The sequence below is a fragment of the Thamnophis sirtalis genome, unplaced genomic scaffold (assembly GCF_051295495.1).
Source record: "Thamnophis sirtalis isolate CommonGarterSnake01/CBP01778 unplaced genomic scaffold, rThaSir2_p1.2 scaffold_3, whole genome shotgun sequence".
Classification (NCBI taxonomy): Eukaryota; Metazoa; Chordata; class Lepidosauria; order Squamata; family Natricidae; genus Thamnophis; species Thamnophis sirtalis.
In genome coordinates, this window is record NW_028261383.1 from 45,830,672 (window position 1) to 45,858,040 (window position 27,369).

General features: G+C 38.6%; 1 protein-coding gene across 1 annotated transcript in view; it reads left to right on the forward strand.

Annotated features, from left to right (window-relative positions):
* Positions 1-1,351: 1,351 nt before the first annotated feature.
* The window catches only part of LOC106538872 (monocarboxylate transporter 2-like), a 33,329-nt gene continuing 7,311 nt past the window's right edge, over positions 1,352-27,369 (forward strand). Inside the window, exons 1-2 of the mRNA XM_014053502.2 lie at positions 1,352-1,410; positions 7,845-8,104. Of these exons, the coding sequence (XP_013908977.2) occupies positions 7,888-8,104 (217 nt within the window). The 5' untranslated portion in view covers positions 1,352-1,410; positions 7,845-7,887. The remainder of the gene's footprint in view (positions 1,411-7,844; positions 8,105-27,369) is intronic.

Below are 27,369 nucleotides of genomic sequence, written 5' to 3' on the forward strand. Positions count from 1 at the left end.
AAGCACATGCGCACGGGTGCGACAGCACACACGTGCCCACACCCATAAGGCAATGTGTGTGCCCCCTTCCGTGCCCCATTTTGGGCCTAGAAGGCCTCCTGCACCAACCTGGAAGCCGAAATGGGCATGTGGGGGCCCCATGTGAGCTCCCAAAATGCAATGCGAGCACCCCCCAATGCATATGCCCTGTCCCCACACATGCATGGCAGAGACCTGAAGACCAGGTGACTGGTGGGAGACGCACGATCATGTAAGGTGGAGCTGGCTGGGGCAACAGCTGGCGTGCCCACAGGGAGGGCTCTGCTGGCCACCTGTGGCATCCATGCCATAGGTTTGCCATCACAGACTTAGAAGATATTTAATCCTTGATTCAAAGTGTGATATAGAACCAGCTAAATGTTTGTCGTCTACATTTTATTCCAAAATTTGGATGTTTTTGTCCTTATTGGTCTTGCTCCCGGTTTTACTATTTTTCTTCTCTTGTGATAGCTCTCCATCCAAGGAACCAAGCAGGAAATGAGGACTATCACTAAGTTTGGGCCTTGTGAAAGCATTTCTCATTCTCAAAGGGAACTTGTTCTTACAGCATTTCTTAATCCGGAGGCAAGGTGTCAAATTGGTGTAGTGTTTAAATTCCAATAGCCAGAATTCCCAAGCCAGCAATCTGGCTGGGAAATTCTGGGAGTTGGAAGTCCACAAATCCTCAACTTGCATCAGTGTTTCAAATTGAAACATTGGTATAATACTACAGCAGGTAGCAAGACTTCACTGAAGCCGAAGGCAAAGCACCAGCAGGAAACTCCCAGAAATTAAAGCCAAGAGATTTCCAATCATCCAAGCCATGATCTCAAAGGTGTTTTTCCTCCCAAAAGGCAATTGGACTTTTCTGCTTTTCTTCTTTGAAAAAGTCTCGCTGCTCATCCAAGAAGTTCTGAACTGAAGAAGCTTCTTGGATAAGAAGTGAAACGCTGACAAACAAACAACCCCCACCCCAGAAAGTCCAGTTGCCTTTTGGAAAGAAGAACCTATAGGACCACCATGACCTGGATGATTGAAATTCTCCATAGAGAGACTCTTCGCCTTAATTTCTGGCGGTCCCTGCTAGTGCTTTGCCTTTGCCTTCAGTGAAATTCCCGAAAGGACAGCCAGACTTTGCCTGGGGCAGCGTGAGGCAGAGCGCACCCATTTAACGGATGCAGGGCGCGCGCGCGCGCTGACCCGGGCAAGGTTTCTCCCCAAAGAGGGCGAAAGCCTCGTCCTTCTTGCGTCAGATGTAGGGCCGAGGGGAGGGGGGGAGATTCCCTGCCCTCCCCGCCTAAACTCCGCCTATCTGAGTCTCCGCCCCCTCCCCCGAGCGCCTCGTGTCCCCAGTGCGCTCAGGCAGACTTTTTGTCTGGCCTGAAGCAAAAGGTAAGAGCTCCTGCCGCGCGCGCCCGACGGCTCCGCGAGCAGAAGCTGCGGGAGGTGGGGAGGGAAAAGCGCGCCAAAGTCACTCAACTTTCCCCGCAGTTTCAAAGTCAGCGAAAGAGGAGGAAAGCCTTTCCGCAGGCGCTTTTTGACACGCGCGTGGAGCTCGGAGGGGCCGGGTCTCGTGGGCGCGCGTCATCTGCCAGCGTGTCCTGTGGGGGTGCAAGAGTGCGTGTTTGCAAATGTGTACTCGGTGGTGTCCCCAGAAACTAGGGAAATGTTTCGTTGTCAGCGTGGTCTGTTACCATGAGTACCATGGCACTCCAGAGGCTACTATTCAGCCTCTGACGGCGCCATCTGCTACAGAGTTGCATGTGCCCATCACGCTGAGGGATGTTTGGTCTGATAGAGGTTAAGGCATCAGGCTATAAACTAGGGGACAGCGAGTTCTAATCCTGCTTTAGGCATGAAAGAAAAGAAGAAAGAACAGGGAGCCAAACTATTCTCCAAAACATCTGAGGGCAGGGAAAGAAGGATGGATGGAAATTAATCAAGGAGAGAAGCAACCTAGAACTAAGGAGAAATTTCCTGCCTGTTAGAAAAATCAGTGGAACAACTTGCCTCCAGGAGTTGTCAATACTCCCAACACTGGAAGTTTTAAAGAAGATACTGGATAACCGTTTGTCTGAAATGGTATAGGGCTTCCTGCCTAGGCAGGGGGTTGGACTAGAAGATCTCCAAAGTCCCTTCCAACTCTGTTATGCTATAATTGTAAAGATGGCTGGGTGTCTGTGAGCCAATCGTTTTTTCTCAGCCCAGCTCACTTCACAGGATTGTTGTGAGGGGAAAAATAAGAAGAGGAAGGAGTATTATATATGCTTGCTGCCCCCGGTTGCTTATAAAAATAATAAAGCCAGGATAAAAAATAAAAATAAACAATAGTTAATGCCTTTCAGCGAATGCTGGTGTGGTGTTTATTTTTCTTGCCACTTGGGCAAGGAGTGTTTCAGTCTGGGAAAAAGAGAACGGATGTGTTGCTTTTGGGCTGCATGATAGAAGCAGCATCGCTGAGAGGCATAAGTTGATGCCTTGTTTTACCTGCTTAAATCTACGTGTGTCTACTAGTTTCCAAATAAAGGCAACAGATGATACGCCTCTATACAGCAATATAGCATTTGTAAACTGAAACTGCAACCTGTTTTGGTATGAAAGCACATCATCTGTAAAGAAAGGCAGCAGGTGACTATGTGCATGTTTGTGTAGAGTGCCAGCTCTGTACAAAAAATCTTGTTATTTGAGGATTATTATATTGATTTCAATTTTAGAAAGTAAAGCTAGAATCTGGAGAATAGCCTAATATTTGTAACTGTCTATGGATGCAGTCAGCTATTGCCTTCCTCTAGGACAGTGGTTCTCAACCTGTGGGTCGGGACCCCTTTGGGGGTCGAACGACCCTTTCACAGGGGTTGCCTAAGACCATTGGAAAACACATATTTTCAATGGTCTTAGGAATCGAGACACCAATTTTATGGTTGGGGGTCACCACAACATGAGGAACTGTATTAAAGGGTCACGGCATTGGGAAGGTTGAGAACCACTGCTCTAGGATGCTTTTTTTCAACTTCCCATTCTGCTCCACAAGGCTTTTCCTGGTGGTCTCCCATCCAAGAAGTATGCAGGCCCTACTTTGATTAATTTTGTGTTGTGATCAGTCACTAGCTGTTGTGTCTTACTATCCAGTTACTTATATTTAAATAACAAATAACATGCGGTAACTGCATGAAAATCAGGTCTTTGCCAAACACTTCTTTAAACATGAATATTTACAATGATATTCAGCTCACATGTCATTTTCCTTGGTTGAAATTTGCACCAATGTTTAGATACCAGTATGAAGAAAGAAGCAATAGAAGCAGCCCTTGGGAAAAACACCAATTGATTGCATCAGGTTTCGGCTTGAATTGCATCTTTGGCCAGTTCCCTTTGTTCGGGAGCAGTTGCCTAGAGGCTCAGAACTAGTTTTAACACAGCCTTTGGGTGTTAAGTAATAACCGATTCTGAAGTTAATTAATAGCATTTTGTTGTAATCGTTGGTAGTTGACATAAGCTATTTTGATGCCAGTAGAAATGTGGAATTACTTTCTATAGACTCCCTGAAAGCATCATGACCACAGTACACTCAGTACCCTAAAACTTGACAAATGTTTTACCATTGAGATAATAGACCTTCTATTTACCTAAAATGTATGTTCTTCTAGCCACGTCCTTTGAAATGAATTGTTGCATTAAAAAAGCCCCAAACATCCAACTAAAAGTGACCTCAAAATATAGTGAGAGTTCAGCATCCAAACTGAGAGCAGGAGGACAATTTGTGGAAGTGTATCATGTTATTGTGGAGCAAAGCTTGTAATTTTTGAGTTTGTCTCTGGTGTCATCATTTTTTCATCAAGGTAATTAGAAGTGGATGCCTATGCTCTTAACCAGGTTTTAAAAAGCAGGAAAACTTAGTTTGTACAATATTTTTGTAAGGCAATCATCATTTTTAATCTAATACTTCAAGAAAATCAAACAAGTACCAAAAGGGGGTGGGGGTAGGTAAGACCTATAAAGAATCTCCTTATGTTGGGATGGGCAGCAAATAAATTTAACAGATAAATAAAAATTCTATATCCTTTCCCATAACTTTACAGCTGTCTTCTTTAACCATCAACGGTCATCGCTGAAGAAGGTGGTATGGGTTTCCAAATTACTAGAATAGCAATAGCACTTAGACTTATATACCACTTTGCAGAGCTTTAGAGCTCTTTCTAAGCAGTTTACAGAGTCCGGGTCCTCATTTTACTGATTTTGGAAGGATGGATGGCTGAGTCAACCTTGAGCCAGTGAGAATCGAATCCTGGCAGTCGATAGAATTAGCCTGCAATACTGCATTCTAACCATTGGACCATAACAGCCCTAGAAGACGTACGTGCATGCGTGCGTGCGTGTGTGTGTGTGTGTAGAAACTAAACCAGGAGAAGATGCGCTTTGGTTTTGGCTCCTGATTTATGGAACAGCATCCTTATAAATATTAGACTTGTGCCCCTGTGATTCCCTTCTAGAAAAGACTAAATTATTCTGAAGAGCTTTGAAGCTTGAATATTGCAATTGATGAGTTGTTCTCTTGTGTAATGGAGTTAAAATTGTTTAATTACTGAGTCTAATTATTTGTACAGTTCTTTGTTATATTGATTAGTTCTTTGTAGACATTATTTTAGTCTTCATGCTTACCATGATGTTTTATTGCTTTGAATAATGACATCATCAGAGCATGTTCTGATTTTTGCAAGATTTCATGAATCCCAAACAGAGTTGGCAATTCTGTATCCAATAAATAAATAAGGACAAGTAGATCGAAGTAGAGTATAAAAGAGGTACGTCCTCCAATTTCCACCCAATGAGGAATCCCAAAGGAGTTTTTCAAAAGGCAATTGGACTTTCTTTGTTTTTTTTCCTTGAAGACATTTCACTTCTCATCCAAGAAGCTTCTTCAGATTTTAGATCAGGAGCAAATCATCTTCAAAAAACAAAGAAGGTACAGTTGCCTTTTGAAAAATACATTTGGGACAGCCATGACCTGCATGATTGAGAATCTCCATAGAAATCTAGAGAGAGGGACTTTTCTTTTTCAGGACAGTCTTTAGTACTTGAGCAAAATCATGTGTGAATGAATAATTCCTTGCATCTCTTGGGTTCAAATAAGTTATAAATGAGAAAGAATCAAAGCATTAATCCTAGAGTCACTCAGCCCAATTTTCAAACCTAGACCATGCAAAATAATATCAATGATTTTTTTCACTAAACTTAACAATTCAAAGATTTTTTTTTATCGTCCCATTGTTTTGTTTATCTGCTTCTTTATATATTTGGGCTATTTTTTCCTGCACTTATTTAAGCAGTCCTTTTGTTTATTACAAATGAGATAAAAAAATAGAATAGATCCTATTTCAATAGTCAAAGAAGTGAGAAATGTTTGAAGCTGAAGCCTGGATAACCCAATTAAATAGGATGGTTAGATATAACAAGATACAGTGTATGAGCGAGAAAACATGTAGAGCAAACTGGGGTTGTTCAATAGAAAAAAAATTCTTATAATAATAAATCAATTTGTGTGGGCTGGATAGCATGATCATTAAGTGGATGCATAACTGGATTGAAAATTCTAATTAAAAAATACTTGCCAAATCCTAGAGAATTATCAAGTGGCAATTGGCCTTTCTTTGTTTTTTCCTTGAAGACATTTCGCTTCTCATCCAAGAAGCTTCTTCAGTTTTTAATACTTCAAGTGGAGTATTACAAGGTTTAGCCCCATACTCTTTACCATTTTGTTAATACTTGAGTTAAGTAGAACAAATGTTTATTAAATTTTCAGATTGCACAAACCTGTGGGAGATAGCTAATATCCTAAGAGGTAAGGTACACTGAAAGAAACTTGGGGAAGATTGGAAAGGAGAATTAGAGGTTTAGAAACTAAGGCCCATGAAGAAAAATTGAAGAAATCGAGATGACAAGAATATGTCACTCTCCAAATACCTAAAAGGTATCAGAGGTCAGATGATGTTTTCCATTATTCCAGAGGGCAAGATGTAAAATTATGGACTTATCGGAGAAACACCTAGCAAGTTTAATTACTGCAGTTAAATGGATAGAATAAATATCTTTTTATCTGCATAAATATGCAGTCCAATACAAAAAGAGGGCCAGGGATGGGTTTTTCCCCCCATCAATAAGAAAATGTCCCCATCAATAAGAAATCTACGTAGCTTTCCAGTGACAAATGAATGTTGAATGTTTTTAATTAGATACCAACACAAAGAAACAAAGTGGAAAATCATCCAGTAAACCCACGTATAAATCTATGTGACAGAGCTAAAAAAAACCCGCAAGGGATTTATCCCAAAGTATTTCATTTCCCATGCTGCCGCAAACTGAGATTTCAGGCCACGGTGACAACCATGACAATGTCTTACCTTATTATAAGCCTGTCATCAGCTGGATATATTCTTCAGGACACAGTATAGAAGTAATATTTGAGACTGTGTGAGATGGTATTGAATTGGGAGGAGAGGGATCTTATTAAATTGGTTCTTGTTTTCAGACTACTCCCTCATGAAGATTGAATTGTCAGCGACAATTCTTTTTTTTTTTTTTTGGCAGAGGTGAAAAATTTGTAGTCCACCTCTGGAAATTAAACTGAATTATCTGGAGCACCTTAGAGAGTTTAGAGTAGGACACACAGCCAAAGAGGTTTTTGCTTCTTTCTATTCTGATGGCCTCCTTCTTGATATGGATGGCGTTTTTGTTACATCAATAGATTTTCTGTGGAAGGGTTAATTGGAAAAAGTCATAATTATGCCCAGGTTTTCAGAATTGTACAGTTTAACCAAGTACATGGTTAATATCAGAGCATTAATGGTTAGAAAGTGGCACGACAATTTATTATTTACTTATTTCTTAATACAAATACTTTTCAAATGTTGCCATCCTATGGGAGTTATTATCACAGCTAATGACCTGCCTTCTTCCTTTTTGTCCAAGCATTTCAATTTATTTTAAAAGCTAATTATTAACTTGTTTGCTGATGAATAATTTCTGTGCCACTTACTTATTATTGTATTGTTGTTATACAGGCACCTGATGTTAAGAATGGTCTCACAGGTTAATTTTTCATACAGTTCTGATTATGTTTTAAATCCCTGGCACTTACTCATAGGACAAGTTTCAGTCTTTAAGCAGGATTCATGTGCTCTAAAAATCAGAGTGAGTAAGGCATCAGGCTAGAAACCAGAAGACTGGGAGTTCTAGTTCAACTTTAGGCACAAAACCATCTGCATGATCTGGGGCCAATCACACTTAGCTTTAAGGAGAAAGAAATGGCAAGTCAAGTTTTCTGAAAAACCATACCAAGAAAACTTAATGAACTTGTCGAGAGAGTCACCTGGGATCAGTGCTGACTTAAAGGCACCAAGAGAGAAAGAAAAGCAACAACAGTGATTTGTGTCAAAATAAGGGATTCTAACTAATCTGTGATAAAGTTAGTCATTTGGGATATTATATGGGATGTAAGTAGAAATACAATATTGCATTGAAAGCATGAGATAAAGTCCACAGATAAATCACTTAATGTTCTTGGAAATTATTTTTTATGATTTTGAGAATCCCCAAAGTTACATGAAGTTGGCTGAAGGGCAGAAACAATCCATCAATACTTCTAGTCAGATGCAAGCTGCAGAGTAAATGTTTTCTTGAAAATAAGATTTCTCGGCATCTCTAGCAATTGTTTTGTGTATTAGAGGAGTTCAGAAATAACAGTGCATAGAGAAAGAAGAAAACATTATGCCAAAGTAATTATGAGAATGTGTCATTAGCTTATTATGGGTATGCACTTTGTTTTTCAGGGTTTCCAGAAAAGTGCTTACGGGAACTTAATTTAGTCTTGCCATGCCACCTCCAGCAGACACGGGTTTGACCTATACCCCTCCAGATGGCCAATGGGGATGGGCAGTGGTGTTTGGAGCGTTCATTTCCATTGGATTTTCATATGCTTTCCCAAAAGGAATAGCAATCTTCTTCAAAGAAATCCAGGATTTCTTTGGTACATCATACAGTGAGATTGCATGGGTTTCTTCAATTATGTTGGCTGCTATGTATGGTGGAGGTAAGTAGAAGAGAGTATTCTGTTGATTTGGATTTGATTTGTAGAAGTTAAATGTCCCCAAATTAAACTGTGGATGCAAGGAAATTGGCAGGTACATTATGCTTAGTTATAATAGTCCATGGTTTATACCAGAATAAAATAGTTGTTCAACCAGATATTTGAATTCCTCAGATCTGATGTTAGGTAATCTGGTTAGGTGTAAGATGTTTCACGTTTGCTTTGCTGCAGTAAGTATGCTGGGAGATGTTTACATTTTTATTTTATTTCATTTAAAAAAATAATAAAAAAAGATTAAAATGAATCTCATTTCATACAAAGTAAGAAAAAAAATGAAAAAAAGCTAAATGTGCAAGAATGGGGGAAAAAAAAGAAAATCAGAAAAAGAAAAAAGACAGAATGCAATAACTTTCAATACATCTTACAGCAGTTATGAGTACAATTATAGCTTTATCAGAGGTGGGTTGCTCCCGGTTTGGCCGAAACGGTAGTGGCGGTGGCGGGAGCCTCCGCCTACCTGCCTGGATGCTTCTGCACATGCACAGAAGTGTTGCACGTGTGTATGAGCACAAGCGAAACAGTAGTAAACCAGTTAGCAACCCACCCCTGAGCTTTATCTCTGTGGTTGTCAAAACATAACTCCCTTCTTTCTATAATTTACCCTGTCTAATTATCCAAACCATAAATCATAAGTGAATTATTTATGTTAATCATCATTAACATAAATATTGCCTTTTCTCTGATCAAATAATTCAATTAGAAAGTACCATCGTCTTCAAGAAATATTCCTCCATTGTGGGTAGTGTTGAATCTTTCCATCTTTGTGCATACAATAACCTCACTGCAGTTATTATGTAAGAGAATAAAGTTCCATAACTTTTTCCAACTGTTTATGCATCGATCCCAAAAGAATAACTTCTGCTCTCAATTGTATATTAATCTTTGAATCTGTGAATGCATTTGAATCCAGAATTTTCAAGCTTTTTTGTACATCTTACAAACATGATGAAATGTTTCTTGTTCACATTACGCTATAAATTTGGAGTGCCTTTATACATTCTAAACAATTTATAACCTGAGTTATAAAGCAATATAAACCGATGATACACTGCTGTGCAGCAATATAAAATAGGCAACTCAGTGTGATTGCAAGAGAAGGATGCTGTCTCCCACATACTGCTGGAAGCATCTCCCTTTGTAAACACAGGTCAAGTCCTATCTGGTTGCAGACATATTTGAAGGGTCCTTAAAATTTTAGAGTATTGAACTCGTTTTCTAAAGGATCACTTTGTGTTTTTGCATTGATTTTTCAGTTGTGCAGGCAGAATTCTCAATTTCTAACGAATGAATCATGACATTCACTAAAGCTATTGTATCCTCATGAAAATGAATAATACTTTACATTAGACTAGCTTGTGTCCATTTTCTTTCTTCATCTGCACATGGGGTAGTGCTCAATCAGTTTACGGCACCATTATGAATAAGGGTAATAGAAATAAAAATTTGCAGAATAGTATCTCACAGAAACATATGACTTTACAGTAATGCCATCTTGCTACAGGTAACCGTTTTATAACCACTGATAAAGTAAAATATATTTCAATTAAATAATTACAAATAGGGATCATTTAATGGTCCTTTTCTAAAACTTGTATCTTTTAATGTTGCCCTAGAGGTTTAATTTTCTCATGCTTTTTACTTTTATATATTTAACATTCTGTATTTCTGCTAATCATTGAACATTGAAAAAGATTACCCGGTATCATGAAGCCGCAAGATATAGGTAGATATATATTATAATTCTGTGAACCGGAAGAATACCATTTATTTTAGACTGATTAGATACTAATTCAGATGGGATTGCACCAATTCAGACTGAATTGCAGGGTTAATGTTTGATGATACATATTGTCATGTCAGTGCTCTTCAGAAATTTATGCTGAATACAGCAAATTGGATCAATATAGTTTCATGTATAATAGGCTGTTGCGTGTATAAAGCATGTAAAAGAATAAAGGATGATATGTATTTTATTCCTCCCCCCCCCCTTTCCAGGAACTTTTACTCTGAGCCAATGACAAGTAGATGTCCTTGAAAGTAGATTTCGCTTTGCAATATTTGTGTTGTAACAAAAGGTCAAAGAACAACTAATTCAGATCTTCATACTCTTTCCAAGTATGCTCCTGTTATATACATGAGAACTCTACTCCTTCGTCTAAGCTTGCCCTTCCTTACAGAGAACAGGAAAAAGTAGAAAGTGGAAATTTACATCAATTGTATTCTTAGATATGAAGTTTGAGTATTGGCAGTGCCTGTGGGCTGGAAGGACACCATGTTTGCACAGCATAGTGAGGGCCACATTTGAAAAACAGGCAGAGCCTGGACCCAAAACAAATGCAAATTTCTGGGAGAGGCCTTTGGTTTTTAAGAGGTTAAATGTGTGCCAAATACTGATTTAGCCTCTTAAAATCCCTCTAAAACTTATGAGAAATGTCATATTTTCGACCCTTGCCTACTTTGATGGCATGAAGAGGCTTGTGTAGCTAATTGTCAGCACTTTTTGCACGCATGATTTAGAACTGATTGTGTGTCATCTTTTAACAATCAGATCAATAGACCTTCTCCAGAATGATCTGTCCCTGACCTGCCCCTCCAGTTCCTGTACCTGGGAAGAGGCAGTCTCTCACCTGGCCCCAAGATATGTAGGGCTCTAAAGGTGAAAATCAGCAGCTTGAATTGTACACAGAAACAAATTGACTTGATGTACAAATTTTGACTTGTTTAAAACTATGCAGACCACTGTGTTTTGAGCCAATTGGGTCTTCCAGATACTCTTCAAGGACAGCCCCAGGTAACGTGCATTACAATAATACAAACAGAGATGACCAGGGCATGGATCACTGTGAAAAGGGCCCATTGCAGAGGTGGTATTCTGCTGGTTCACCCCAGTTTGGGCAAACCATTAGCAATGACGGTGGGAGGCTTCGCCCATATGTCATCACGGACCCTCTGCGCATATGCAGAAGTGCCATGTGCAAGCGAAGTGACTACACACACACACACACACACACTCCTGGTTCTGAACCGGTAGCGAAAGTAAGAGAAAACCATTACTGACCCATTGGTACAGGAATGGGCATATCTGGTGCACAATATGAAGTCAGGAGTTGTGAATTTGGGAGTCATGAATCCAAGAGAATCCTCAGATTACACACCAATTCTGTCTAGGGCAATTCAACCCCATTGAAAACCAAAGATGATAATGGACTTGTCCTCCTTACTGTTTTCAACTTTGTTGTGCCACGCTGCATTCACCAGCAGCACATCATTCTGGGAATTTCATATTGCACTTGACTAGAAAATTAAGCGTTTTTACAGTGCTTGTGATGTAGACTTAGATAACTTAAGTTGTCTGCAAAGCCCCACTGATAGTGTTTGTTCATTGACTGCATTGTATCTATTATACTGTCTTTGCTGTATCTCCCCTGCCTTTGAAAGCAATGGCACACTTTCTTTGTGTGTCCTGAGTTTAATCTTTTGACAGAAACTGCCCAATTCTAGTCCGCTTAAATTCATTGATACCTAATATGTAGAAGAATGAGTTCATTTTTCACTATATTGAGTTTTCTCGTGTTCATGCTTCTTACATTCTATATTTCCATTATGTTTCTATCTTTGCAGCTTCAGATTTATTTTCCTCTATGGCAATATCAGCACCTAGAAATCCCAAAGGTTTTAATCTAGCTGCATCATACTGTTGGCATTTTGAAAGATCTCAGTCCCACCCCCCAGTATCTTATTGAATGCCGTCTGACCTGAGGGGTCCATCATCCAATACTGTATTGGCAGTCACTTTATATAGCAATAGCACTCAGATTTATATACTGGCCGAGGGTATTCTGTAGCACTCTTTGAGAAGTTTACAATGTCAGTATATTGACCCAACAATCTGGGTCCAACCTCAGAAGGATGGAAAGCTGAGTCAACCTTGAGCCCATTAGGATCGAACTCAAGGCTGGGGGCAGAGTTTAATCTGCATTCTAACCACTGCATCACCGGGGCTCCTATATAGTGTTGTCTATACCTATACTGTAGGGCAGTGATGGCAAACCTTTTAGACACCCAGTGCCCAAACTGCGTGCACTCATGCCCAAACTGAAAGATGTGCGCACATGAATGTGGGCATGTGCAGGTATGTGTGCATGTGCAGCAGAGACCCGTAGACCATGTGGCCGGCGGGAGGTTGGGCATCCCAAATACCAGCAGCATGGTAAGAGGTAAGATCTTTTTCTTTCGTGAGCTTCTGTTTCATCGTTTGCAGGGAAACAGAAACTCATGAAGGAAACACCACGGAGATCTCACCGGGGGGCGACATCAGAGTGCCAGCAGAGAGGGCTCTGTGTGCCACCTCTGGCGCACGTGCCACAGGTTCACCGTCACGGCTGTAGGGTTTCTCGATTAAAGGAGAGCCTTTTCTTATACAATATGAAATGACCTTGCTATTGTCACTAAAAGGGACTACCTAGCTCTGGTGTCTTCCTATATTGCTACCATCCAATAGGGCTGCCTGTTTCTTTAGCTAATAGCAGAACTTAGGGGGCTGGTTTATATTACTGTGATTGATTTGCTGCATTTTTAGTTGCAGTCCTAGACTTTCTGAGATATGTTAGGCATTCAGGTCCCATAGCATTCTTGACCATTGCCTGTGTGGCTGTATTGCTGCCAGGCTATATTAGCATTAAACCAGAAATGCTGGTAGGAGTGTCAACAGGAAAAAAGGAAAATCCAGAGAGACAGAATCGAGTGCAACCTTACTAATATGCCTCCTGTTATTAGCTATTTGGATCCAGCTGACGTGCTTCGAGTACTTGGACGATCAATAAAACATAGTTTATGTAAATAGCAAATATAGGTAACATGATTTCTGGTTTTCCAAATCTCATAAATGTCTAAAAATTTCCAATGACTCTAAAGCAGAGTTCCCCAACCTTTCCAGGTTGGCGGCCCGGAGGGGAGAAAGAGGCACACCTGTTATTCATGTGAGTGGAGCCACAAGTCCCCAAGTTGTTAAAGCGAGTAGGGCTGTGCATGCACTTACCAACCAGCCACTCACAGGTTGGGGATCCCTGCTCTGCATGACATCTGATGGGGGAGGTTTGTCCACTTCGTGACTGCAGGTACCCCTCGACTTAACAACAATTCATTTAGCAACTGATCAAGGTTACAACGGTATTATAAAATGTGGCCTACAACTGGTCCTCACATTTACAACCGTTACGGTATCCCCATTGTCACTTGATTAAAATTTGGGCACTTGGCAACTGACATGTATTCACAATGACTGCAGTGTCCTGGAGTCATGATCGCCCTTTACGACTTTCCCAATCTCCTCCTGACAAGCAAAGTCAACAAGAGAATCTGGATTCGCTTAATGACCACATGATTTACTTAACAACTAGTGATCTGCTTAACAACCATGACAAAAATGTCAGGTGTGAATCATTTAAGAAATGAAACCCTGATGCCAGCTCTGACCATAAATAAAGGACAACTTGCATCTTTGAATGGTTTGGGTGTGGGAACAGGGGGGATCTTGCAATGTCTTTCTTATTACAGTTAGCATCCTTCTCCATTGCTCATGTGCTTTTGTTGGCTTTATTTATTATATTTCCTATTTCTAAACTTCCCAGCTCCTTCAGAGGGGCTTATAGTTTTTGTGGTTTTAAAAGACGACTGCTTTTATAAATATTGATTTTTGTTTTCAGTTAATTGCCGTAACTGCCCAGAATTATACATTTGTAAAGTAGGCAGCTGTACAAACATACCACATAAATTTGAAAAATTAAACATACATATTAGAAATAAAAAAAAAACACAAGGACCTGTGACGACTTACAAATTTTAGATCAAACTTTTCATTATAAATAACCAGTGAGTTTCTGTTTGCTCTTTCCTGAATAGTTTTCCATCATGTGCCTTTTCTTAACATCATATATCAAACCATAAAACATCTTAATTCTACATAAAATGAAGACAGAAGGGGATGCCTCGTTATTGATGAATTTCCATCTGTATAGGAAGAACTGTGCAAAATATTAACATATTTCCATCTGCGTAAAACTGAATAGGCAAAGTTATGGTACAATTTTTCAGTAACAGACTTCTTTAAGCAATGAAAATATTTACTTTGGATAGATTATTTGGGAGAAAAATAACTTTGAGGACCAGATGCTGTATATCAGTAATATGGTTTTAATAATGTGATTTTCCACTGATTTATGTTAGCTAATGCTTGGCTGCCTTTGATATTCTGACAATAGTTGGTTTGATTAGTAAACCTCTTAAATTTGCTGTTATTCATAATTTCTTTCTGAGCCTCACTACAGAGGTGTTCTGTCATGGACATAATATCAGCGCCACTCAATTTTGTCTCTTTCTGGTGTTTGAAACAGAAGAGCTATATTCTTGAAGCTGTTTTAATCTGTAGGCATTCATCCCAAGTAGAATTTGAAAACTAATTCCTAGTTAAAGGAGATGTAGTTGTAATTAAGCATATCAAGAAATAGTAAAATCTTCTGGTTAAAACTGACCAATAAAGTGAGGATATTTTTAAAGAATTGGGAAGAAAGGAAGTAATGGCTCATGCAATTTTGAAGGTTAACCTGAGTTCAAAAATTATACGCTTCACTGTTTTGCTATTTAAAATGAGACAATTATCTTTAGTTCCTAGAACAAGGCAGGTAACCTTTTTCTTAGGGTTAGTTTATAAGTTTGGAATCTAAAAACAAAACACATTGTAAATATTATTATACAATGTCTATGGAGATTCTCAATCATTCAGGTCATGGTTGCACCAAAGGTGTTTTTCCAAAACACAACTGGGCTTTAAAAAAATATTTAAAACATTTTGCTTCTTATCCAGGAAGCTTCTTCAGTTCTAACTGTCTGGAAGGGAAGGGAAGATTTTATATTCTTTGCAGTCACCTGGTCATTAACACTCTTCCATTTTAAACAGAAGGGTGTTAATGACCAGATGACTGCAAAGGATAAGAAGCCATCTATGCCAAAATTGAACAGTCCTCCCTCAACAGAGGAGCAGAGATTAGAGCTGGAAGGGACCTTGGAGGTCTTCTAGTCCAGCCCCCCAATGATGGAGCACCCACGCAAGCTATTCCACTGGTGAAATGTTATGACACAATGGCTGCCTAGGGCAAAAATGGAGTGTGATGGAATAGGCTTGTCTGCTTTGAAAATGGCTTCCATAGTGGAGATACCCAGACACATTTATTTAGAAGCAGCTCTCCCATTGCTTTTAGTCCACCCATCCATGAATCTTTCTGCCCCTTTTCCTTTTGTAAGATTCTGAGTGTAGTTTTGAGTTTTGTTTTTAAAATAAAGGAGAAAAGAAACAAATTGGCTTGGATCAAAACCACTGTAGCTGAAGTTCTACATGTTCTGTTCCTGCTTCCCTTTCTGTGCTGTTCCTGCTGTTCCTCTGAAATTAATTATACTTTTGTTCAATCTACAGCAAGCTTAATGATGTTTGTTGACCAGGGCTACTTTCAAATAAAGCTGTAGATTTTCCCTGTAAGGTAATACTTAGATATTTTAGGAATGTTCTTTTATTAGGACTGTGCTGTGCTTTGGAGTCTGACAAAAAGGAATATAAATAGAATACATTTCTGCAACATCTTACCCCAAACCTATTTTTCCTATGGTTTGCAGCAGCAGTGGAGAGCAGCCTATAGTCTTGGGAAAAGTTGTAGGTATATAACTTGTTTCACACAATAACAATCACAATACATTAATATATTCAGTAAAATAGGCAACAGTAGTTTTGCAAGTCATACTACAGGCCAATTAGAAGGACCAGTTTTTGCTAACTTTTGGAAAACTTTTGGTTAACTTTGCTAACTTTTGGAAAACTTTTTTAAAGAGCGGGGTTGTCCTAAGTTTGGAGTGCAGACACAGAAAGGAGTTTTAGCAGACAACATTTGCCACTATATGTTCTTTTGCTTTACCTCCTGATAGGTATGAATCCTCATCTGTCTGAGTCAGGCAAGCAGAAAACCTCTATGGTAGCATATTAATTAATTAATTAATTAATTAAACTTGCCTGCCACCCATCTTCTCATGAGGTGATTCTGGATGGCTTACAAAATTAATATTTATGTCTCCAATAGGCCCCCACTTCTGTACCAAACTATTTGAAATATTGTTAATCCGAGGCACTGTACAGATCTTCTAATTACTGGCCTTTATTATTTATTCTTTGAAAGTATTGGATTAAACTCTGGACTATATAGCCCTGAAATTCTTTTTATCCCTGTGATATTAACAAACCTTTTCTTCAGCCAGCAGTTTCTCAACTGGTGAAACTCTGGCCTGTAGGTCATTGCACTACATGTAGGAAGTTCAGTAGGCAACTGACCTTGAATATTTTAGATACACTCAAACCTGTATAGTTTTATTACCCAACGGTTATTATAAATTGTAATAGCAGATACAGAAAGCCTATTCTAGGCAGATACAGAAAGCCTATTCTAACTGGGACATAAATAAAGCCTGAGATTGTAGTTGCAACTCACAGTAGAGAAGCAGATCAGTAAAGAACGCCGAAATCATAGATTTATAGAAATTAGCATCTTAAAACCAGTTTTTAGTTCCTGAGCAAGTTCCTAATGAAACATCCGCTTCTGCATTTTTGGATGAAAAAATATCCATTCACTGTTATTAGCTATTCCATGTCTGTGATGAAGAGATGACAATAGCTCATTAACTTGTCAGTGACAACACCGTGTGTGTTATTTCTGCTCTACCTATTCATATAAACATTATGCTACCTTATTAATAACGATTAAGTGACTTTAAGTTGAAGATAAATGGCATGGTGTTGGTGATATGCAAGTTCTCTGGAGCCTAAAATTTTGCACAGAATCTAAAGTGAAGAGCTATAATGCTACCTTTCTATAGGGGTGACTGATACTATTGCGAAAAGAGAAGCAGCCATCACTATACATTGTAAAATTATCTGCTATATATGTCTATTTATGTTCGTATATTTTGATGCAGGAAAAGGAACAGGTTCCAGAAGTTATAATGAAATGTAGCCAATGTAGCACAGTATCCTTATAGAAGAAGGAAAAAAGACAGATAAGAAATTTATTATTTATTTATTTATTAATAAATAATCACTTAGAAAGTGATTCTTTCATTTCCTCCCAATCAGCTGGGACTCAGGAGGCAGAGAATAGATGGGGGTGGGGCCAGTCAGAGGTGGTATTTACTGGTTCTCCAAATTACTCAAAATTTCTGCTACCAGTTCTCCAGAACTGGTCAAAAGCTGCTGAATATCACCTCTGCCTCCCCCCATTCTCAACGGTGAAAGTATTTCCTTTGGGGGAAAAACCAGTATGTGCATTTCTATTCTTTCTATTTTATTTGGTCTAGCAAAATAAATTACATTCTTAAGAAAATTATATTTTCTATGGCATGCTTGTCAAACTTGCTGCATCATGTTTCCGCCATGTGGTACAACACTTTCTCCATTTGCAGAGCTGGGTGGGCGTGGCTTGCAGTGACAAATCTGGCCCACAGGCCACCAGTTTGACACCCTTGTTTTATAAGGTTCCAGCTTTGTACTCTAACAGCCAAGACATGGATCACAAGATTACATAATATGTTTCTTGTAAGGCTCTGCAATATATTTGAAATAATTCCTTTTAAGGTTGAACTGTCCTCTGAGCTTCATTGTTTGCTTGTAGATGTTCCATTACCTAAATACGTAACGTAAGTAAGTACTGATGATGTTACCTGGTTAGGGAATGAAATGTCTGCAAGGAAACAACCAAGCTCAGAGGGCACCGTGGACTCCACAGTTCAACCCTGAGCTACATATATACTCTTCTATTGGAATTTCCAAAGGCTGGAAAGTGTACCATTCTGTTCACATAAATGATTGCAATAGTCTACTTATGTAGAGACTTTTCCACAAAGAAATTTCATATGATAATTTCATTACCAAGGAGGACGAATTGGACAGAGGGAGAATTAAAATCAAGCTTTGTATAAAATGTTTAGTAACAACTTAAACAGAATGCATCTCTGGAAAACCTTTTGATAAAAATCAAATACAAATGCTGGAAACGCGTTTAGTCTGATCAGACAAAAGACAAATTCAATTATACACAAATACAGAAATTGGGTTGTATGGACTCAGATGAGAGTGCAATATGATAAAGCTAATAATACAATAGTATTTGCTCCAATAATTTTAGTAGAATGTAAATAAATAGTTTATAAAATGTAAACACGGTGTAAATTAAATAATGCATTAGTTTAATTGGAAGATTGCAAACATGTTTAGGAACTAGAAGGAGCCATGCAAATCTTTTATCTAAGATAGAATATTTATGATGGAAATAATTAAAACTCCCACATTACAATTTAGTGTAATGTATGAATCCGGTTGAATAATTTAAGCAGAACCTTGAGTGAAGTTGAAAGCATGATTGGAAAGAGGTTGTAATGGAATGCATAGATAACTTTGAGGAATGGAGAGAGGAGATGCTGCCTAGGAAACGATCAGACAAGAGAAGCAGGAGGTTTTAATCGCAATTGGTTTAACAGTCAAAGAATGAAACTTAGGAAAGTCCCGCCCTAATAGGTCCAGTAATTAAATGTGGCAGGTGGGGCATTTGAACTTTTAAACTTGCAAGTTTCTGTTAATGAAGCCTTACAACAAAATAGATATAGCTCATCTAGTCGTCTTTCCTGCCTGGATTATCCAAGAAGGCTGACCTAGGTAGAGATAAGATAATTAATATTTGGACAAGGAAGCAAAGCCTATCCAAGTCAAACAGCCAGCGAGGCATCAAGACTCTTAGCCTGAGATTCCAGATTGGGCTCAGCAGCAATTAACCATTAGTATTCTATTAAGATTTGGTAACCATTTTATTCTCTAGACTTTTAAAGTCACATGTATGTGTTGAATTCATGGATTGAGATTCTCCCTTTGCATCTGATAGATATGGGTGGCAATACCCAGCAAGCATGACCATTGCTGAGAATTTTGGGAATTGAAGTTCACATGTTTGGTGGACACCCAGCTTGGGGAAAACCAAGATGGAATTTACACAGCCTCTTCTCCAGGTTGCTCAGAATCTCCTGATCTTTCTAGTAGTGTTGAATTTATGTTTACCGACAAAGAAATAAGGAGAGACTATCTATTTCAAGCTATTTAGCTCTCATCAGCTAGCCATACCCTTCTGGTATTCGAATCGACTGTCTGTGAAGGCTCCTGGATTGGGGCTGAAAGGCGAAAGCCGAAGCAGTATGCTCGGTCCCACAGTTGTGTAGACCAGATTGCCCTGATAAAAAACACTCTAGTAGTGGAGTCAGCTGAGGGGAACATTACAGTGAGACTTAGAAGCTGCTGACCAGAGATTCTTTTCTGAATCAGTGATTTTTGCAAACATAGAGATGCCATTCCAGCTACACTGTGGTTATTCACAGGTCAGCTATCTTTGTAGGAATTTTGTTCTCATTCACCTTTGTCTATACGTTCGGCCAGAGTGGTGTTGTTTGCATAATTGCTTAGGTAGTACTTAAAATGGATTAGCAAAGGATACCTAATTTTGTTAACAGTTTTTTTCTCAGATTCAAGAATGGATTCAAAATATATATCAATAAAAAATACATTAAATTAAGAGATTGTTACCCTTTGGTTTGCAGCCATTTACAAATGTTTTAGTCAAACTGTTTTAACAGTGGATGAATGAGTTACTGTATAACAACATTTTATTAAGCTACAATGCCAAATCAATCAAGATTAATGATGTGAAACAAGCTATATGTGCCATTTCTAAAGCAGTGTAGGTCCTTCCTGTGCCACATCAAGAATAGTTCTATTAAAACAACTTTCTTTTGAATGTACAGCTGAAATGATACAGAGAGATGAGTCCTCCAATCCCTGAAAATCAGATGGAATTGTATCCCAAGTTTCAAGCCCCTATATAAATTGGAAAAAAGTTATCCAGAGACTCAACACAGCAAAGTTAGATAAACTAGATAAGGAAGACATTTTAAACAACTAATTGCTCACTGTCAGTAGGAGTTTTCAAGGATTTCTAAAAATCTAGCTTTTCTTTTTTCTATTGTTCCTATGACCTAATAAATTCCCTTTTGTTTTGTATCTCTCAGACTTGGTACTAAGTGTCAGTTGGTGTCTAAAATAGCTATCATTCCTGTTCTGGCAATTCTAAACTCTCAAAGTCAGTATTCCTCTACTAATGGCATGGAAGAGAAGTCCTGTTTAGGGCAATATAGTAAATTGAGAAACACCAAATCATTGCTTTATGCATCAGGAAGTTGTCTCTCTTGTCATAGGAATGGATTCTTGACTCATCTTATAGTTCTGTGATCCATTGTCAGAGGGTACTGGCTTGATTAAATAATATGAAAATGAAATGTAAATGTTCAGGTGCAGCAGCATTGAGAATATATTGATTTAAAAGATTTGTAGGCAACCAGCTTCCACAAAATCTGAGAAGCTAATAATAAATATTTTCAAACAATGAATTTATAAAACGATGAATTCTTGAGATTAAAAACCTACATAGGAAATAGCTGAAGCCCCAAATGGAAAATTGTTCTTCAATTAATCACCTGTGTACTCTGGCTTAGCATGATGTGTGAATTCAGCCATTTGTGGCTTATTCATTATACTATTATTAGTTAGTTACTTTATTGTCATTACACCTCATACAATGAAATTAAATGCCATCTTTAGTGTACATCATTCATAAGAAAACTATAAAAATAAAGCACAAACACACATCCTTCATATTCTGTACAATTGAATTGAAAACCGGATATTGCATTAAAACTGCACTATACATTAGAACTCAATATAGTTACTGCTCTGGGATAGAAGCTGTTTTTCAACCTATTTGTCCTTATTTTGATTGTCCTGTACCGTTTGCCAGATGGCAATGGTTCAAAAAAAAGGGTGCCCAGGATGAGATGGATCATTAAGAATAGTTTGAACTTTTTTAAGGCAGCGGGAGCTACAAAGTTCTTCCAAGGAGGGGAGAGGGCAACCAATGATCCTCTGGGCATTGATGTTAACCCTCTGAAGCGCTGTTCTATTTGCCATTGTGCAATTGGCAAGCCATACACAGATGCAGTAAGTTTAAACAAGCGATGGCTTGTCGTGATGTATGAACCCAGCCAATATGAGCATATGATGCTGCCTTACACTCTCTTGAGCTTCATTCATTTATCCAAGGCAGGGCTTACTGTAACCTCCTTTGGTGGACATACCAAATATTATTCTAAGAACCTCTGGACATATGTGAACATCACATTTACCCATTGTTACAGATTTGAACTTCAGGAGCTTATGCAGTATGAAAATATTTAAGGGAACCCAGAACACAGAATGTTTTATTAATTACAATTAATTACAATTGCTCAAGCAATATTCTCATGTGAAACTCATGTTTCTACTTGCTTGATCTGCTGTATTCTAGCCAAGCGAAACCTGAGAATTCAAGAAGAGTAGTAACGTTCTACTATGATCTTTCACCTATAGCTTGAAGCTTAATTCTGATAATAGACACATTCATGTTTGGGAAAATTCCTACAAAGTGAGAGTTGCCATCTTTATTGACATAAACTGATAAACTGTAGAGAGCCACAGGGATAACCTTGATGGGAATATTCAGAAGTGGTTACAGAAACAAAAAGGACAGAAACATTCCTTCAGCCCTGGGAAAGGAGATAATATCAGGAAGAGACTCTGATTGGATCCTTCCTGACTCAATGCAGTATAAGAGGAAGGAAAGGTAAAATACAAGCAGACTTCTAGAATACTGTTAATATAACCTCTCGCAAAAGAAGCTTAGATTTAACGTTATGGTGGCATATGATTCCTGGTCTAGGCAATTTTCAAGCATTAACATTTCATCTGTCATGTTGAAGTAGCATACCGTAATAAAAATAAGAACTTTTCTTAATAATTTTGTTTGGTTTTAGAACTACAACTTATCATTTCAAATTGTTTTTCAAGGTAGAACATACCTGCTTTTGGGGTCTATGTTGATTACCCCCCCCCCCACCAGCATTATTCCCTTTCACTTGTTAAATTATGTCATGGGACGAAGGTATAAAAATAAAGTGGGTGAAGTTCAACTGGATTACTATCCATAGACCTCACAGATAATCCAAGAGTTCCAAATAGCAATCCAAGCGCACAAATTCAATTCCTCCATGGTTGAGGAACATTCTCTTGTAATATGTTTAGAAAGGAAGTCAATTAATAGAGACGTGTCTGTGGTATACAGGCACGCGTACATATATACATAAGTTTACACATTGCATAATTAATTTTTGGAATTCACCACCATTCAATGTGATGGCTACCAGCTTGGCTGGTTTCAAAAGAGATTGGGATCAATTCTTGGGGATCTAGGTCTATTAGCCTTGATTCAGAGTCACTGGAAAACTAGTGGACTTCCTGTGCAGTTGGTTGGCCACTATGAGAACAGGATGTTGGGCTCTCCAGCAAGGGGCTGCTTATGTTCTTGTGTAGGAACAATGGAAATGGAGATATGGACTACCTCCCATAACTCTAGTTGTTCTCCAATAAATTGAAAAGGTCTTCTAGAGTCCAGGGATATATATATTGAAGCCATTGCATCCCCCATTCCTGGTTTTCATAAAACTACAAAAGCTTACAATTGCATAAGCATTACTCACATATTTGTTTTCACTTGCTCATTATACTTTGATTAAGTAATATACAGGGCCTGGGAAAAACAAAAGTGCTCTGTATACATAGTAGTGTGCATGTATTAGGAGTTTTTGACCTGTTCCATTTTCCTTTACATTTGTTGACAACTGTGGTTCTTCATCACAAAGACTCTTTTTGTTGAACATTAGGTTACTAGGTCAAATGTGCTTTGCAAGCTACATGGCAGGTAACATTCTTATCACTGGTTCTTGTCTAATGTCAAAATTGGCATCCTTATTTCTTCATCTTCTTACAAATACTCATTATTCTCTATGGTCAGACTTTGGTTGGTCTACTCATCTGCTTCTCCCAACAATTTAGTTTTTGTAACACCATTATTAACTTTGGTTTATTCCACCCCAAATCACAGGGGCTGGGTTCATGTAAAGCAGGGGTGTCAAGCTCGCAGCCCACGGCCAGATGCATCACAAACTGGCCATGCCCACCTCCATTTTAGTGAAGGGGGAAAAGTTGTGATATGTCACGTGACAACAATGTGTGTCATCGCGAGTTTGACACCCCTGATGTAAGGTATTAGTCTAAAATATGTTTGGTGTATATGTGTTTGTATGCACAGACTTCATATGAAAATTGTGAAGTCTATCCCTGGACTGTGTCTCATCTTAGTATTTATTTATTTATTTATTAGACATATACCGCTTCATAGGGCTTTCAGCCCTCTCTAAGCGGTTTACAGATTTTTAGCAAATTGAGTCAGCAAATTGCCCCCACAGTCTGGGTCCTCATTTCACCCACCTCGGAAGGATGGAAGGCTGAGTCAACCTTGAGCCAGTGAGATTTGAACCGCTGAACTGCACATATACAAACTGCACATATACAAACACATATACACCAGTAGTTTCTGGTTCATAATTTAATTGCAGCATAAAAATCAGAAGCTTGTTCTTTTTTATTTTCTGTGGTTCCCCCCCCTCCAACTCTTTTGTCTGCAAAGAGATGATGCATAAAATATGTAGAAAATAATGGACAGCATTTGAAAGATTGCCAAAGTTGCATACATAATTGTTTTTCCCACTTGGATTGGAGACTAAAAGAAAATAATTAGTCTAATTTGATCACTGAGATAGTCGTTCTTAAAATCCTGCATTTGGTTAATCACGTCAGGCATCTAGCTGTCCTTAATAGATGGAAGGGTCAATACAGAATGTTCCAAGCTCCCTATTACAAGGAGCCAAGCATTTGTTTGTTTGACTCCAGATAGTAACTAGTAATGATTGTTCTCCGGTGGTTTCCCTTCCTCCCATTTTTTAAAAAGCTGCATGCCGTATTGATAGAACTTTCAGCAGCTGTTGACTAGACCTCTGAGGCCACTTCCTCAGCTCTCAAATGTTTCATGGGAACCTATCAACACAACCATCACTTCCTCAGCAAGGTCAAGACAAATAAAGAGCAGCTTTATGAGTAGACCAGAAGATCCTTGCCAGCTGTTTCTTCTGCGTTCATTCTCACCTTCCTTCCTTAATTAAGAAGTAGACATTTAAACACCTTTTAAAGCCTTTCATAAAAAGTAAGAGGACAGTTAACAGAGATTATACAATGAAGGACAATCCAAAATATAGTCTGAGGGTATCGGTTCTCTTACATAGAACTATAAGATTAAGGATGCTATTTCTCTTTTCCCAAAAAATCTTAAAATAGCAATTAAAATTAAAGAATTCTATGGTGCCTTCCATCCAGTTTAGCCTGAAATCATCATCAGGTATTTTAAATATATCCTTTCAGTTGAGTTATGTATTAGAAACAAAAAGTCTGCATAAAGGGATTTTCTCATGGCTTCAGGAATGTTCACTCTTCCAGTTCTTGGGTTGGATGAAAAATAGGCTGTTCTGATTTTTGTTGGTCTGATTATTATCATCTGCCATCAATTCGGTGTTAAGCAATTAGCAACCACATCATCCCTGATGAGAGAATTTATCCATAACCTGGTCCTTCAAATCTTTCTTTTATTTTTTTAAATATAAAATTTAATATTTTTCTTAAGGGTTTTGGAAAAAGAAAACTTAGCAGAACTAAAATCAAGAAAAAAAGGAAAAGAGAAAATAAGACAAGAGCAAAAAGAAAGAATAAAGAAAAAATAGAAAATAGATTCCAATATAGTTACAAAATTACCTTACTTTTGCAGTAAATGTAACTATTACTACAAAATTATTTTTTTCTATTATCTATTTTCTTTCTAATAAACATAGCCATAAATCATAATTTCATGAGAAAGAACCAAACCCTATAGAGGTGAGGATGGGTCCTCTCCTCCCCAATCATTGTTGTCAGAAAATGACCCTGAAGGAAAAAAGTGAACCAGCACAATACCTTGCCTTCCACTCCCAACCTTCTGACCTGATCCAGAAGGATATCATGGTCAATAGTATCAAAAGCTACTAAGACGCCAAGTAAGATCATCTACAGGGTAGGCTGCTACGGGTTCGCCCGGGTTTGGGAGAACCCATAGCTAATGTTATGGCTGGAGAACCTCCAAATCCCACCCCTGGATGGCCCCGCCCATCCTTCCCTGCCCCTCCCAGGAGTCTCCACGCTGGCTGCTTTGGATGTGAGATAAGTGCAGGGTCTATGCAGAGACTTGAGAAGATGGAAAATGGGCCTCCTGCAAGTTCTGGAAGGCCGGAATTGGGCCCATTTCTGGCCTCCAGAGCCCGGGAGAGGCAGTTTCCGCCCTCCCAGAGGCTCGAGAAAAGCCTGTGGAGCCTGGGGAAAGCAAAAATACCCCCCCCCCCAAAAAAAAACCATGGTGCGGGGAGGCCCACTAGGTCACCCACCATAGCCACACCCACTCCAAATGGGCAGAGAACCTGTTGCTGAAATTTTTGAAGCCCACCCATGGTTATCTACCCCCATACTACCCATGCTAGAGGTCACCCAGAAGTATGACCAACACTATTTTCATTACATACCCATGTCTGAATCCTGATTGAAAAGAAACCAGATAATCTAATGCTCTTCCAGAAATATGTTAGACTTGTGTAGTAACTAAGAAGCCCAGGACCGAATCCTGACTGAAGTCATTCATATGGCAAAACTTGTGTTGGGAAAACAGAAAAACATTAGTGGGGAAAAAAACCAGCTACAGGAACAGCTACGGAAAACCTTAATCTAACCCTAGGGTGGGCTGAGAAAACAAAATCTGCATTTTGAGGCTATATCCTCATAAACAATTAGTGGGTCATTGTTTTGGGGGTTAGAAGAGCATAAACGAGCTCAATGAAATCACAAAGCCAGAACAGTCAGATTTTGCCTATGCTATTTCTATATAAAAATACGTGCACTGAAGGTAAGTGAATATTAAATGCTCATAATATCACCTTCCTAGCATTTGTTAGGCTTCGCTGTTATAGATTATCACTGCATATTTCCAAATCACATTTGAGCTTTGAAAGAAATTCAAACAGGGTGACTTGCATTTCATGTGCTTTTTCTCCACTTTTAACATTTCTTCCTGTAACATTTATGAATATAATCTCTACCCATCTATTATGGCATCTCTATTACATATAAATGTATATTATAAAAGATTGGTTGGAGTGTAATGTCTATTGTTTTCATTTTGGTAGACTAATGCATCTAGCAATCTAGTAGCAAACATTGTATTATCTTTGTGATAAAACATGTGTGTTTCTATAGTGAATTATGATAGTTCCCATGTTATCTTATGTTTTGCGCTAACTTCTGGGGCAATACTCTGTTATGGCTATCAGATCTGACCTTTAAAAACCAGACAATGACTAGCTGTCAGCAAAGAAATGGTCTATTACCATTTATAATCATCTAGAGTTCTGCAGTTCAGGTACGGAGCTCTAATGAAAAAAATCAACACTGCATTCATGTCTTTACCAATATATCTTGTTCTGGCCTACAAATGGAAAGCCGAGCTCTGACTGCATTTGAAATAGAAAGATTGAGTGTCATGAACCTATGAAAAATACTGTGTGGTTGTGCTCTTTCTGCATTTAAGGAAAACAAGTTTTTCTCAAATTAAGTTTGACATACTCTTTCTCAAGCTCTCTCTCTCTCTCGTCCTCCCTCCCTCCCTCCCACCCTCTTTCATCCTCTCTCTTGATATTAGCCACCATCAGATGCTACAATCTTCTCTGATCTTACTGTATCATGGCATGTAGCTATGCATCATACGATAATGATACTTACTGCTTTGTTTTCCTGTTTTCCTCTGCTCTCCCTTACCTCCCAATTTCTTTCTAGATGCTCCTATGTCAAATGTTATTTTCTCTTTTCAAATGCTATGGCTACTGGTTCGATTAGCCAGCTACATCAGGGGTAGTCAACCTTTTTATACCTATCGCCCACTTTTGTATCTCTGATAGTAAATATTTTCTGTAAAATTTTCTAACCGCTCACCGGTTCCACAGTAATAGTGATTTATAAAGTAGGGAAGTAACTTTACTTTATAAAGCAGAGTTACAGCAAACCCCTACTGCCCACCATG